This window comes from Protomyctophum parallelum (genome assembly GCF_964188405.1).
Source record: "Protomyctophum parallelum genome assembly, chromosome: 21".
NCBI lineage: Eukaryota > Metazoa > Chordata > Actinopteri > Myctophiformes > Myctophidae > Protomyctophum > Protomyctophum parallelum.
Window position 1 is genome coordinate 34448502 of NC_139713.1, and position 16686 is coordinate 34465187.

At 40.3% G+C, this 16686-nt stretch overlaps 1 protein-coding gene across 3 annotated transcripts in view; it reads left to right on the plus strand.

Moving 5' to 3' along the window:
- cntfr (ciliary neurotrophic factor receptor) overlaps positions 1 to 15314 on the plus strand; it is an 81778-nt gene extending 66464 nt beyond the window's left edge. For 2 of the 3 annotated variants that reach the window (XM_083794052.1, XM_083794050.1), the window contains 6 exons: positions 841 to 1007; positions 5582 to 5745; positions 8037 to 8105; positions 8250 to 8370; positions 9158 to 9302; positions 10540 to 15314. In XM_083794052.1, the coding sequence (XP_083650178.1) occupies positions 841 to 1007; positions 5582 to 5745; positions 8037 to 8105; positions 8250 to 8370; positions 9158 to 9302; position 10540 (667 nt within the window). In that variant the 3' untranslated portion in view covers positions 10541 to 15314. The remainder of the gene's footprint in view (positions 1 to 840; positions 1008 to 5581; positions 5746 to 8036; positions 8106 to 8249; positions 8371 to 9157; positions 9303 to 10539) is intronic. The other variant, XM_083794051.1, reaches the window with a different exon arrangement.
- Positions 15315 to 16686: the final 1372 nt, after the last annotated feature.

A 16686-nucleotide genomic window follows, 5' to 3' on the forward strand; every position in this document is an offset into this window, starting at 1 on the left:
GTTTCGGTCCCTCCGGACGTTCTTCAGGCAAACTTTAGCTGTTGAAAAATAGCAGATCTACAAGCAGATCTATGAGTTTGTAGATCTGCTATTTTTGCAAATTTGCAAATCTTTGAATATATATTCGTTCACGTCGATCGTTTTTAGGGGGGGTCTCTGGAACAACATATTTTTCCGATGGGGGTCGGCGGCCATGAAACAGTTTGAGAACCACTGACATATAGAAACATGGGGCTTTTCAGAAAGCTGTCATGATTTAGAAGACATTTTGTAGAATCTGGTCCTCTCGGGTCACATTTAGTGCCGGAAGTGCATCAAAATAGAAGCTCCGGGGTGCCAGAGTTGTCTGATCGCTTTTACTCTGAAAGCCATGAACCGGAAACACTTTCCTAAAAAAGTTGACTTTACAAAGAGACCTCACATCCCCGATCTTAATTATTTTTTTTACGCTCCAAAAAACGTTCATATTTTGCGGGAGAGACGGATGAGGAGCGCCAGCATATCGATCCATTCATCACCACGGAGAGCGCCTTGGATTAGGAGATACGAGTCATTCTTTCCGCCGCGCTAACATGGGAGTCAATGACAAGCTAATTATTGCACTGAGCGTTAGCGTACGGAAAGCGAAAAGCGAAATGCCAAAAAAAATAAAATAGGAAGAATTCTGAATATTCTCATCTCGCCCCGCGTTGCTGGGACGTCGCTAGGACGTCCACAGACGTCGTAGGCACTAATATTTCGGGATCCTTATGACGGCCTCATGCGTCCTACGAACTGAAACGGTTTAATGGGTCGAATCACTCTAATGTCTCACTCTACAAATCATTTCTCCGTCCACAGGCACAACCAGCGTCCTCTGGAGACGCAGCGCGATGCCGCGCACAAGAACCGCGTGCACGTTCGATTCCCGGAGGTGTTCAGCAGCGTGCCGTACCGAGTCAACGTCACTGCGCTGAACGCACTCGGACGAGCCTCCACCGCCATCTCATTCGAGGAGTCCACCATCGGTGAGTACCAGTGGGACTGGTTAACCCATTCTGACCTGAGATCAGATTCACACGAGGTTTCCACTGGACACACACTGGGTCTGATTAACCCATTCTGACCTGAGATCAGATTCTAAAAATGTCAGTCGTTCTTCGATTTTTCAAAAATAGCAGACCTACAAGCTCGTATCGCGCCACTCGGTGGCGCGATATGAGCTTGTAGATCTGCTATTTTTCAATAGCTAAAGCATAACATGATGCCAACACCAAAATGGGTGCCCGGTCAGAATGGGGTAACAGTGGTACTGGGTACCAGTGGTACTCACAAGTACTCACATTTCTTACTTTTTTGTGACCCATTTTTCACCCAGTGTCAATTATCTCATGTAATCCTGGGCTCTACACTCCCTCCACCAACGTGGGGAGAGCAACGGACTGACCTCATGCTTCCTTCAATGCATGAGGAGTCCCAAGTTCTCGGTATGCAGAATGTTCCATTTCAAGTTTTCAAATGTAGAAGAATCTTTTTTAAATGGCAGATCTATAAGCGTTGTAATTTTGTAACATATTAATAATATTACTCTCCCAAGTAATATTGCCCAACACTGATAATATTACAGCTTTATTTGTATAGCACCTTTCATGACATGAAATGCAGCTCAAAGCACTTTACAGAGCAATAAAGAAAAAAGAAAAGCTAAAGCATAAAACAACATTAAAATACCGGCAATAGCAAGAAATGGCTGTGAATAAGGCAAGACAGTGGGGACATGAATAAGAACAACACAGGGAATTAATAATCAACTAAAGGGAAGTTTGAAGAAATAGGTCTTGAGCTGTGCTTTAAAGCTGTCTACAAAGGCTGGCCTGTCTAAGGTGTAATGGGAGTTTATTCCAAGTCGTGAATGCTGCTTCACCATCTATAGAAGAAATACAGTCCCACAAAACATCAGGATATCAGTTGAAGAATCGAAGCATAGGCGAGAGCAAGCAGCGAAGCGTCCTCACTTTAAGAGAGGGAGCAAGCAAGCAAAAATATATATACCGGTACATATATATATATTTGGGGATACTTGACATGGAAATGTTTGAGAACCACGTGGTCTACCAGTAATTTAGTAGCAGTAGAGTTGGCTCCCGGAAGGGGCTGGCCAGACCCAAAGGTCGGGAGGGGGGATGGGGGGTTGAGACCAACTGAGACCCACTGTTCCACAGCCTGACCCTGAAATTCAGAAGCTGAACCAAAAAGACCCCACAAACAGTGGCACGTTTTATCAACAGGCTCATTTTTCTTTAACGTTTTTATGAACAGACTCATTCGAGATGATCAGAATGAGTCTGTTCAGGACCCTGACTGTGGGGATTTTCCGCACAGGGTCGCACAAGTCTCAAGAATTAGCTCTGCTCGTGAAAGGCTCAATATTTAGTTTCGCTGTGCGTTCTGGTTGCGCCACAGCAGCCCCTGGACCTTCTGTTTAGGTTATTCAAGAGAAGGTCATCCATGAGAGATCTGCTTAGCTGTTGAGCTGCACCAGACACTGGAAATCACCACTGCTTTTGCATGTTAGGGGTTGACACTAAGTAAGGTCTCACAGGCAACTTGCCTGTGAGACCTTACTTACCTCGGGCAAATACAGGTCATGTTCTACTTGCCAAAGGTCATGCCCACTTGCCCGAAAAGTCAATCGTCCATTATAAAATGATAGATCAAATTTGAATTACTGTACGTTTAATTTAACACATTTTGGGCTGCATTTTGCGTGTCTTAAGTACCAGGTCTTATTACTTAACTTAAGACCCGGAGGCGTGATCAATACCATTTGGCTATTCTGAGTGGCCAAAGAGCATTGACCCCGCCTCCAGGTTCAATGCCGCCACGTTCAGGTGTTTAGACAGTTATCCCGTGTTGTGTTCATAGACGGTTGCGTCCCCTCTCAAACGAGCACTTGCCCGGCCGGGCAACCTGAAAGCAAATTCCACCTGCCCCAAAGTATTATTTACCTGTCAGGGGCAGGTAATGTGAACACCTGGTAATACTGCAAACACAGAATAAGTCAATAGTTTAATATGAATAATAAAGGCAAGATAAATTATGAAGCGTTATGCACGTAAAAAGAAAAGCGACTTAAAATACTGATGACGGTACCCACCGTTTTATGTACAGTGCACATGTTTGACATTTCAGTTTCTTCTTTCTTTCTCCAAGGTCACTACTGGTAAAAAATATTGTGGAACTAGAAAAAGTGCCCTTCTGGGCACAGGTCTCCACCAGGAGGATAGGAATGTTTAGGAGTAATATAAACATGTTTTTTGTTTGTTTGTTCCAATCTTTGCCAATCAGGATGGAATATGGGAAATGGTGCAGATCCGTGTTGATCGCACGCATGCACAATCCACCTGTTGGTGGCGCTATAACAGGCCAATGTGAAATGGGTGGGCTATATTCCTCAGCCTAGTAGGAAAGTGCGTGAAAGATTTCACGTCAAATTGCACGCTGCGTTCATGATTTGAGGCTTTTTGTTCAAAACAGGCCAATCCTGCAAAATTTGAAAGCCAATGTTAGCCAATTAGGATGGAATATGAAATATCAGACACATCCGTCTTGAGCACATGACTATGGAGATACTGTGTAACGATTTGCGGGATTTTTGGACAAAATCCGGAGGAGTAATATCCAAAAATGTGTTTTACAAAAGTTGGCCTCCTGGCGGCACTCTAAAAGCCAGATGTGAACTAAAGAGACTGTGTACCAATTTGCGTGATGTTTGGACAAAATCTGTAGGTGTACTGTGCAAAAACTTGTTTTGCACAAAGCGGCCTCCTGGTGGCGCTACAACAGGCCGTTCTGGAAAGTTTGGGGCAGAGGTTCATCGTTGGCATCCAGGGAGTGTGTGTGCAAAATGTGGCATCGACCGGGTTAACGGTGGCCGAGATTAGCTGCTCACGGACACACACACACACATGGACGGACGGACGGACGGCCTGGTGGAGACAATAATTTAAGGTTGGCCTGAAAGTGTCTTTCCAAGTTGCCTTTCTTCACCATCACTGTGCAGTTTGTTGCTGATGAGACAAATGCATTCTTAAAATACAGATGACAGCACATTATTAGTATGCCCTTGGCTGATACCACCTATACTGTATCTCATTAGTCTGAATATAAATATATTACTATTTGAAAAGGTGACTAAAGTTTAGGTGCTGGATTTCCTCTCTGGAAGCTGATAGAAAATCGGTCACAAACAATTAAGACAGTGACGATATACAGCACTTAATACCGTACGTACGTTGCATTTAAATTGAGATGTTATTGTATTAATTCATTTCTAATTGGACTATGGATCCAAAACACCTTAGTGGAGCTGTGAAGCATGAACTTAGAAATATGACTGAGTGTGTCTGATTTTAATTGAATGTGAAGTGTGCATTTCATTCTTCCTGTGTGTATTCCCAATTCAAATTATTTTGTTTTGTTTTTTTAACCCATTAAAACCGGAAAATCATCTGCGTCATTTTAGATTTTAGCGAATTGGCTAAAAAATCCCACCCGTGTGAAGTGAGGGGAGCTCTTATCATCGTACATCATCATATTATACATAATCTCATTATTTTGTCTTCAATGTTTGTGTTTACGCAATGTTTGTGTTTGCACAAACACTCAAAACTGGCCATTCATTGTCAATGGCATTCAATGTTTGTGTTTACACAAACCCTCAAGGCTGGACATGGGAGGGGCTAGCACCCCTCAGAAATAGCTTGAGAGTGTGCGAACTACTGATTTAGAAGGCACTTGTGGAATCGCCCTCGGGTCGTAATGGGTTAATTCTGCAAGAGCTGCGATCTACTCAACCATATAAATTAAGAATAATTATTACAGGCAGGCACTTGTCTGTAGGCTGGTTCAGGTGGTACCGGCATGCAAATGTGCATTTGGGAGAGGAGGGGGTGTGTGGGTGGGTGGTGGGGGGCCCTGTGGCAGTTTCAGGCGCAGGGGGCCCATAGACTCAGGATCTGAATTAGGCCAATAATTCAGTGCCAGTTCTGCTAACTTTTGTCCACTTGAGCGCCCTTACTGTATTACTTAAAAGTAATACAGTCAGCAAAACTGATTATGCACGCTTGGAAGCCGTGCAAAATTGCTCACGTCATCCCTGCAGCTGTACAAAAGTCTTCATTTAACCCATTCTGGGCGGGCACCCATTTTGGTGTTAGCATCATGTCATGCTTTAGCTATTGAAAAATAGCAGACCTACAAGCTCATAGCGCGCCACCGAGTGGCGCGCTACGAGCTTGTAGGTCTGCTATTTTTGAAAAATCGAAGAACCACTGACACAGAAACATAGCTTTTTCAGAAAACTGTCAGGATGTAGAAGACATTTTTAGAATCTGATCTCAGGTAAAAATGGGTTAATTTTGGACAGAAAAGTGTCTCACCTGCATTTCAAAGTTGGATGCAGTGATTAATCTGCTTACATGAGGCCAAAAAGATTCACAAACAGAATACGGTAAAAAACCTGCATCTATGAATTGGATCTGTGTCCCATGCTCTCTCTCTCCCCCCCCCCCCCCCCCCCCCCCCCCCCTCCACACCCCAGTCAAACCGGACCCCCCGGAGAGGGTGGTGGCCACGGCGATCGCCAACAACGCCCGGCGCCTGGAGGTGTCCTGGCAGAGCCCGTCCACGTGGCCCGACGTCGAGAACTTCCCGCTCAAGTACTTCCTGCGCTACAGGCCGCTCATCAAGGACCAGTGGCAGCATGTGAGTAGAGTAGCACTGTTGATTCCGTCGTCTATAACGAAGAATGTTCGTCGACTACCTTTTTTCACTCAGGAAAACTGAATAGATTATAAAACCGGAATAAATATGATTGCTAAAACTATGTATATTTATGTGTCTATGTATATATGTATATATATATATATATATATATAGTCAATATCATCAACAAGTTAAAGGTATATTCAGTGATTTCACTCAAAAAACCTTAGGTTTCGTTTTTGGCTGTGGGACCCAGCCTTTTCGTCCAATCAGGATAGAGAGTCAAAAACGAAACCTAAGGTTTTTTGAACCCCAGGCGTTAACTGGGGACAGGGAGGAACTCCTTATTATGGCCAGCACACTCTATAGTAGGGAGGATTATCACAACAAAACAAAAAAATAAGTGATATTTGAATTAAGTGAAATCACTGAATATACCTTTAAAACTAGACTAAAATGTTAGGGAGGGATTAGTGAACAAGAGATCCAGTAGAACTTCCAAGAACATTTTATGCCTGGTTGCATGCTGAAAATAGCACATCTACACACGCGTGTTGCAGAGCTTGTAGGTTGGCTATTTTCAGCATGCAACCTGCACGTGAGTGTAAAATCTGCTATTACGACACCATCATATAATTCGTCAACAAAATCAACTGTAGATTTAGTTGACTAAACTCTTTATGACACGTAGTCGACTAAAACTAGACTAACACTAAAAGATTTCAGATGACTAAAATTTGACTTAAAAAAAGTTTTAATTCAAAGACTGTGACTAATACTAAAATCAAAATACCGGCGGATGCGAGGTTCAGTTTGCGAGTAAATGTACTTAGTTACTTTCCCCCATTCCACGTGGTGAGAATGCCTAAGCAGGAAGTACGGCCCGAAGGAAGTTGAGTTTGATGCTTCGCAGGTCTGTTGTTACGTTCCCCGGTTGCGTCAAACCCCGTGTTTTGATTGGTCGAAAAAGGCAGCTTGCGGGGGAAGCACAGACAATGGAATTGCATTAGGACGTTGCAGGCTGGGAGCGAGGCCAGATTGTTGTGGGATACTCTTTAACGGCTGGACCATGATTGTGCTGTCTCATTCTCTGTCTGTCTGTCTGTCTGTCTGTCTGTCTGTCTGTCTCTCTCTCTCTCTCTCTCTCTCTCTCTTTGACCCCTTTTCCACCAGTTGGTTCCCAATGGGAACCGGTTCAGTTCTTTTTGGTTTTTAGTCCATGAGCCAGAGCTCCAAAATGGGTGGGCAAACTATACCCTGTATTAAATTGTTTATAGGATAAATACAAGTAAATTAATACATGATAACCCTTCCACAGTAGTACCTTTTTCATATTTTTTCATATTTTGCATATTTTCCTACATAATGCCTCATTTGCATATTTAAAAATGTAAAATTTGTAATATAATAAATCATTGCCTTCATGTAAGTACTCAATTGGGGAAGTGTCATGGTGATAACAATCTAATATAGGTATGGTTTTGCTACACTCAATTCATAATTAACGTTCCAATTTTGGAGCTCTGGCTCATGGACTAAAAACCAAAAAGAACTGAACCGGTTCACATTGGGAACCAACCGGTGGAAAAGGGGCCTTTGTGTATGTCTCTCTCTTAGGCCACGTTTGGACGACAACGGTCTCTAGCCCATTCTGACCTGAGATCAGATTCATACGAGGTTTCCGCCGGACACACACTGGTCTGATGAACCCATTCTGACCTGAGATCAGATTCTAAAAATTTCAGTCGCTCTTCGATTTTTCAAAAATAGCAGACCTACAAGCTCGTATCGCGCCACTCGGTGGCGCGATATGAGCTTGTAGATCTGCTATTTTTCAATAGCTAAAGCATAACATGATGCCGACACCAAAATGGGTGCCCGTTCAGAATGGGCTAGGGAAAGCGGCAAAGTGCCGTCGCATTCTCACTTTTCATTCTGCGTTTAGACGGAGGCGCAGCAGTGATTGAAAACGCTGCACTGTGCATGCCAGGTGGCTAGGTGGCGGTGTGACGATGCAGTGTGCGGAAGTGTTGGCTGCATATAGCCGCAATTGGCCCATTGCGCATGTTTCTTTCCTTCCAGGGAGTAACATGGAGTCCACCGCACGGCCTTCGCTTCCTGTGCTCTTCTATAAATTGTCCTTGCCGCAAAGCGGGATGTTGCGATAGATATTGAGATAGAAAGAGAACTTCCGCATTCCATTCTTACACTGGGAGTCTATGCTAGTGACATAACTCTCTCTCTCTCTCTCTCTCTCTCTATGGGTCCTTTCTTCTGATTGGCCGCTGCAGGTGGAGTTGTCAGACAGCACCTCCCATACGATTACTGACGCATACGCAGGAAAAGAGTACATTATTCAGGTAATCTGTCTAAGTTATTTAATATTAAGTTATATATTTTTGAAATGTATGTTTTCTTCAAGTTACTTAAATCTTAAATTTCTTCTTGCCTGTATTCATGTCTTATTTTTCCTCCATATATTGTATCCTCTCCTTGACTCCTAGGTCGCCGCTAAGGACACTGAGATAGGAACTTGGAGTGACTGGAGTGTGGCTGTCCACGCAACTCCCTGGATCGAAGAACCCAAACAAATTACTTCTACTACTGACACTGATCCTGGTATAGGTAGGTAATAGTAGTGCTAGTAGTAGTAATAGTAGTAGTAGTAATAGTAGTAGTCATAATTTTAGTTCTAGTAATACCAGTAGTAGTGGTCGATCTAGTAGTAGCACCACTAGTATTCATTCTAAATAGTAATACTAAGTCTGTCAATTTTGAAATATCAAAATTAGTTATGAAAAGATTATTAACGATTAAATAAAAATCAATCAAAGTATATCCATCATTGTTGTCGGGGGGAAACTACCTAACTCCAATTTATTTCTCCATAAATCAATGCTATTGAACACCCTTCTGTGTGTTGGTTAAAAAAATTATAATTTCCTGAAATTTTTACATTTGTAAAAGATATATTTTTAAAATGAATATAATGATTGATTGATTGATTGATTGATTGATTGAAATAACTGCAGAATGAGTACTGTTAACCCATTCTGACCGGGCACCCATTTTGGTGTCGGCATCATGTTATGCTTTAGCTATTTAAAAATAGCAGATCTACAAGCTCATATCGCGCCACCGAGTGGCGCGATACGAGCTTGTAGGTCTGCTATTTTTGAAAAATCAAAAAAAACGACTGACATTTTTAGAATCTGATCTCAGGTCAGGTCAGGTTCATCAGGACCAGTGTGTGTCCGGCGGAAATCTCGTATGAATCTGATCTCAGGTCAGAATGGGTTAAACGAAAGTACAGGTCAATACAAAAACGGCTATGAGGATAAAACCAGAAAAGGCACTAAAACTTGCCCCCCCCCCCCCCCCCCTCCCCCCCCTCGCTCTGTTCTTTGTTTAGACACGCCCTCTCCCGCGCCAGCTTCTGCTGAGCCACGATTGGGCGGCTCTCCAGTGGGCAGAGCCAACGAGAGGCACCTCCCCTTTCTCCTCTCCCTGCTATTGGGCGGATCCGCAACACTGATGCCAATATTAATGTGTATGTGGTACGTGAGTATGTCATTTGAGAGGTTCTAAAATAGTGGTTCTCAACCAGTGGTCCGGGGACCACCGGTGGTCCTTGAAGGGGATTCCAGGTGGTCCCCAGCTAAATGATGGAGAGTTTGTATAGATCTTTAACTCTTGAGAGCGTTTCAATTTGGCTAGACAAAAATGTAAAAAAGCCACTGCTCATCTGCTGAAAGACTTAAAGGTATATTCAGTGATTTCACTTAATTCAAATATCACTTATTTTTTTGTTTTGTTGTGATAATCCTCCCTACTATAGAGTGTGCTGGCCATATAAGGAGTTCTTCCCTGTCCCCAGTTAACCCCTGGGGGTCAAAAAACCTTAGGTTTCGTTTTTGACTCTCTATCCTGATTGGACGAAAGGCTGGGTCCCACAGCCAAAAACGAAACCTAAGGTTTTTTGAGTGAAATCACTGAATATACCTTTAAGTGAGGTGCTGGAGTCACAAAGTTATTGAAAAAGTATTGCGATGCCTGAAGAAGGTCAGTGGACCGAAAGCTTGCAATAAATCCATTGATTGTGCACATGCAGATTTGAGTGTGCGGAGCCTCCCTTTCTTGTTTTATCATTACACTCTCAAAAGTGAAATTATTGTTAAACATCTGCATTCTTAATTTACAAGAAGTCTTATACGATTAGAGAAATGTAGAAGATTTTTTTATTTTGATCAACGTTTGCCAAAAGCATGGAATTGTGGACAAAGTCCTATCCAACGAAATATTCTTTAGTTTTGGGTCTGAAAGGCTAAATGTCATCAAAGGGTGGTCCGTGGCTCAAAAGCGGTATATATAATGGCCCATGGCATTAAAAAGGTTGAAAACATTGCCCCAATTTCACTAAAATGAGTGAGTTTGTATGTTACCCCTAAAAAAGTCACTCAGCACGGAGCCCGCCAGAACCGTAGTAACCGTAGGATTAAATTAATCGTCTAGCCTGCCAGAACCGTAGGCTACGTTTTCCAGGGTTTATATTCTTTAATCCATGTTTTGATCCGATCCATGTTTTGATACGGTTAGTAAGAACCGGAAAAGCATCTGTGTCAGTTTAGATTTTTTCAGTTGGCAATTCAAAAATAGCAGATATACGTAAGCTCACATATAATTTTGAATTATACAAAATAGTTTGAGAATCGGCCTCAAATCTTAAAGGGTTCATCATTTATTTCACTTAACCCTTCCTCTCTCTCTCTGTCTCTGTTACTCTCTCTCCCTCAGACAGAATCGAAAGGAACAAAACAGAGGAAGATATTCCTTCATTCACTCGCTCTCTCTATTTTTGCACACATCCATCCATCAATCCATACATCTGTTCATTCTTTCCGATCCGTCCTCCAGATCCGATTTGTACGACAAACTTTTGCGTAGTGATGACTAGCATCAGAACGCTTCGTGGAGGAAAAGACAGGAGAGGAAGCGAGATCAAAACGAAGAGAGGAAGCCATCGTCGGTGAAGTAATTCTTGGAAAGCTTCCAAGGACTTTGGAGACTGCAAAACTGTTGAGAGATATTCCCTGCAGGTGTGTGGGGTAAGGTTTTGGGTTCAATTTTGAAAATTGTGAGTGGAAGAAACTGTCCCGTTGAATGATTCCCTGCCTATGGTGGTAAATTAGTAGAATAGGACAAAAAAGAAAACTGAAAGAAGAAAAAAATCACAAAGAAGGACCTTTTGAGTGGAATTGGAATTATTTTAAATGCGCAGTCGGATAAAATAGAGAAACTGGAAACGTTCGCTGAAAATGTAAAAGTGCTTTTTAGAATATTTTCTGCAATAGTTGGGGAAAATGTGGCAATGAGTAACATCAAAATACAACATCCCCCCCCCCCCCCCCCACACTCCCAAAATACGACTTCATGAAAGTGAAATTCTTGGAAAAGGAAAATGTATATATTGTGCTAATGGAAACTTTGCCAGAATGTTTCGTTTATTTACATCTTTTTTTCATTGGAAAAGGAAGTGAAAATGCATTAAAGGAAATAGACGAAAGAATAGCATCCAATAGCGCAATTTGTCACTCTACAAACATTCTCTCCCTTTTTCATTCACTCTATCGCTCTCATCTATTTCTCTCTTATCATCACCCTCTCTTAATCTGTCCATTCTCTCTCTCGTGTTGTAGATAAAATGTGTACTTTTATTTCACCTGCTCTCTCACTTTTATAACGTATTGAAAAAACAAAATGTCGCCTTCGCTAACGTAGCAAAGTAGCTAATGCTAATGCTAGCCTTCCCGCCAAGCTACATGTATATTGCCAAAGATTTTGTAGAAGTAGTATTACTACTAATAGTGCTACTAGTTCTACTTTTAGTAGTAATACTAGTACTAGTAGTACCACCACTACTACTAGTTCCGCTTATGACCCCTACAGATACACACATACCCCCAGAAAATTACACAACTGTCATATGCTCAAATGTACACTCCCCCAAATATGATTGTACGCAAATTAGTACACATCAAGTACATAGTAAAATTACTTTTCCACTACAACGTATAAGCTCAGCTGTACCCAAAAGGTATACACACATACAAAATGTACACACAAATGTACATGAAAGAATATATATGAAGTGTTTCTTGAATACAAAACCCAGTCGTACAAAGAGCATTTCGACGTAAACAGACTTCTAAACAAAACATACGACATGCACAAGTGCAATACTCCAACAATAGAATGCAAATGTATGGGTTAATTTCCTTCCCATCCACCAAGAGACTATAGGGATCTTTGAACGCTCGACTGTGCATCCAAATTGGCCAGGCGCTGCTCTATAACAATCATTCATAACTGACCGCATTTGAGGGATAGCCGAGCAGGGACGGTTATCTGTGTTGCTATTGAATCCTGCAGGTTGGTTGCGGGTGCCTCACCGTACCGAAAACATGCTAATCAACACCTTCCCTTATAAACCAGCCAGTATTCATCAGTAATGGCGATGGCCTACTACAGTATAAGGGGGATTTGGACTTGGCATAACGCATCATTTGGAGGAAAAGGCAAAAAATCAAAAACATTATTGCAAGAAAGAAAAGGTGTGAATATTGCTCCAAAGTATTTTACCACTTTAAGTAAAGAAAGTTCTGGGAGCATAAAATGGTGTGCAGATTTTTGTATTTCTTTACTTGGATGTGCGTGTTTTTTTTTGGCTGTTGTTTCAGCCTCCTCTACTACTATTGCTCCGAAGTAAACACGAAACTACACACACACTGTATTAACTCAAAGTATTAGATGTATAAAAAAAAGTGTACACACACGCACACTGTTCCAAAATAGCTGCCAAATTATTATGTCCGCAAAGGTACTCACAAAAGTATGAACAGCCACTGCTAGTACACCTTTTCCAGTATTATTTTTGCGCAGTTGTACATTATGAAGGAATGCACACCCACCCTGGATATGATTGTAAATCACTTTTCTACAGGTCGACTTATTCTGAATGGCTCAAAAAAAGACCTAATCAATTCAATCCAATTCCGAATGACTCTATCAAAATGACTCAATCCGAATGACTTAATCTGAACTATTTGATATGGGCAGCTTAATTCGAATGATATAATCTGAATGGTTCAAACTGAAGGATATTATCCCCCATATCCAAAGGGGAACTCAATATAAGTGCAGGATTTAAATAAACAATATAAGTTTAAAATTAAATCCCCCCTCAAAAACATAAAGGAAATTATAATGTTGAAATAAATGTTTTTGTGTTTTCTATTTTGCTGATCAATCTAAGCGACTTGATCTAAATGATAATTTGACCTTTCTCTTTCTATCTCTCTCTGTGTGTGTGTTGAGCCTCAAGCTCACAATCTTTTTTGTACAAATGAAAAAGAAAGGCAAAACACCTGATTACAATTTCTTTGCTGTGCTGTAAAAAAAAGAAAAAAACTATAATAATGATGTAAAGAAAAAATCATAAAGTAAATTAAGTAACGTTGATGACAAAAGATCAAATAAATGTAGACGTTAGAGATTTACAAGACTTTTAAATTGTCGCTTGTACAGACGCGGAAAAGAAGAACAACGATTATCTGGCTTTGTTTTTTTGTGTTGCGCAGTTTTTCTTTTCATAATTTTGTTTTCGTTACGACTCCCTTTTTTCATTACTCGACTGAAATGATTACTGTGATGTTTCACTGACGAAACTTGTTTTTTTACTTCAGGCATTCAATGTTGGTTACTTAAAATGTTCATTGAAGGTCCTTATATTGTTGGGTTTGTTATATTCAGGAATTCATGATGACTGCCTACAACATTGTTTTCAAAAAGGGTTGTTCGTTTTCTTTAGTCATTCACAGTCATTCATAATGGCTTACTAAAAATGTCCATTTATAGGGTCCTTGACTTTTTTGTCATTTGTATTCAGGCAATAATGATGGTTGTCTTAAAGGTTCAAAAAGGGTCCTTTAACTTTAATTCTATAATTTCTTTTTTGCCAGGCATTCATCATAGATTATTAAATGTATTTATACATTGTCCTTATTTGTCTGTTGTTGCTGTTGTTATTGTGTTTTTTTCCCCTTTTTTTCAGGCATTACTGTTAGCTGCCTAAAAACGGTTCTAAAAGGTTCCTTGGACATTTATAATGGCTGACTAAAAATGTCTATTAAGGGTCCTTATGTAGGCGCTTTTTATATAGTTTTAAGGCATTCCATGATGGCTGCCTAAAGAGATTCAAGAGGGGTCTTTACATTTTTGCCCTCACATGTTGGCCTTAAATTGGTCCTTAGGATGTGGACACACCAAACTTTAACTCAGCCAATGCTGAACGTCGCCTTTGTTTTTTTGTATTTTAAATCAGAGAATGGTAACCAACCGCTCTGTTCCCATTGAAAAGCATTGGCAGAATGTTCCGCATTGGCAGAATCAAGGTTCTGTGTACACGTAGATTTTTATTTTAGTTGAAAAAAATGCAGTTGTTTATATTCTGACATTCATAATGGCCAGCTAAAATAAAAATACACAAAGGTCCTACCTTTTTTTATTATTTTTTTATTAACTGCTTACTAAAATATCCATGAAGGGTCCAGTTTATGTTGCTCTTTTGGTGTTTAGGCATTCGTAACGGTTTACTAATGTCATCATAATAATCAGACAGGGTCCTTGTGCATTTTGTGAAATTACGTTAAGGCATTCATGAGAGCATACTCAAATAATGTTATTTATTTTTGTTTGTTTCATTCAGGCATGTACCAAAATAATTCAGAACCTGAATTTATTTGACTTTTTAATAAAAAAATTGAGACGGGAATCCATAGCAAACTGTTCTGTTTTCTCTTCAGCCATTCTGAAGAGCCCACTGAAAGTAAACTAAATAAATGTTGTTTTCCTTTTTCCACACATTTACCACACTTTTACTAATGTTATCAATCATCGTCAGGGTTCTTTGAAGTTATTTCCTTATAGCGTAATAAAGGATGTCCACTTCATCTATAGCTTTTTTATTTTTTTTAATAGGGCCACAGCTTTTCAAACCAAAATTGGGATCCTCGCATTTTTTTGTCCCCTTTGATTATTTTCCTTACTTTTTTGTGATACAGTTTTTTTGCCAGAATTATGCCCTCATATACATATTTCACATTATAGATTTTAGATTTGTTTTAAAAATATAAGAAATTCTCATGAATTCTTATATTTTTTATTTATTTTCTCTTTTGTTCTCACATCCAAAAATGTTCACCAGAATGTCTCCGAATTTTATTTCCTTTTCTTAAAATCCCCAAAATGCATTTTCACTGCATTTTCCTCTCCCTTCATCAAGAAAATAAGTTATTTTCTTTTGTTTTACAAAAAATAAAAAAATGTAACTTTACCTGGAAAGTAGGCTACACAAAAAAATAATATTATTTAATGACAATAATATTAATAATATTAATAATAATAATGATAATAATGTATGTATTAGCGTTAGCTTGTATGTTTTTTCTAGTTGTACATACAATGTTTCAAAACTTCATTAAATGTGACATTTGACAAAAGAAGGAAATTCACTTTTGTGTCTGTGTTGTTTATTCTATACGAAAAGTGTACAACCCAGGAGAGGCACGACATGGCAGAACCACTTTGACTCAGCCCTCACCACACCAGACCCATAGAGAAAGAGAGTTGTGTCACTAGCATAGACTCCCATTGTAAGAATGTTCTCTTTCTATCTTAATGCGAAAGTTCCAATGTTTGGAACTACAGGAATGTGACAGAGCAGCCTCTGTCAGAGTAATGTAAGCTGTTCAACAATATACATTAATTGTATTGTTGCTGTATATTTGTAACAGGTTGATTTCAGTCCCACATTCTGCTGTGACATGTGAATCTAATATACTTGTGTTTATCTATGCAGATGCTATAATTGGGAAGCTGCCATGATTTCCTGAAGAGAGCTCTGATTGATTGCTTTAGGGGGAGCATCTTGAGGAGAAGTTGACACCAGTACCTCTCTGTTTAAATTATGTTGAGTTCTGTTTGAGTTCTTTATTTTCTTCAGTTATTTCACTTATCTTGTCCAGGCCTGGAAGACATTAAACTTTATTTCTCACCTGCAAGTCTGCCTCATGTCCAGTATGTCATTGTAAAGGTTTTATTACTGACAAACAGCCGGTCTACAATCCCACTTTAACAAGGAACTCACAGACTTTCCTACTAGGCTGAGGAATATATCCCACCCTTTTCTCACCAACAGGTGGATTTTTGCAGAACACATTTTTGGAACAAAATGCCTCAAATCATCCAATTGCCATCCAAGGCATAAGAAGAAATGGAACCCTTTCACATTGGCCTATTAGGAGGAGGCCACAATCTGACCTGGCCTTGTGGAGACCTGTGCCCCGTGGGGCACTTTATCTAGTTTTTGTTCTTTTTTGACAGGATTTGAGAACTCTGGTTTAATGTGGGCTCTATCTGTCATAAATGTCATTGTAATGCAAAGGAAAGAGAGATGTAATGTAGCTCTACTATAGCTATAGCCTATACTGTCATCAATGTTAACCACTTATAGCTAAACAGACAGAAATGCCTTCCACATCTGATTACATTTGGTAATGTACTGCAGCCTACAGCTTGTTGAAAGGCAATGCATTTGTATGTGACTTTAATACAGTCCAAAAGTACATTATGATATAGTAGGAGATGTAGTTGGCCCTTGGGTGTTTTCAATTTTCTAATTTGGCCCCCTTTGAAAAACCTTTGGACACCCTGGTCTATGATTGGCTGAGACGGGGGTAAGACGCTTGTTTTGCATCACGCGTTAAACGATTCCATCAGCCATGGCTTTCCAACTCATGCGGCACACTGGTTGACACGCAAGGCCATATGGCTGTTCAGCGCAGGCACTCATTTGCCCAGCGGCTCGACTGGGGGTGCCTCACG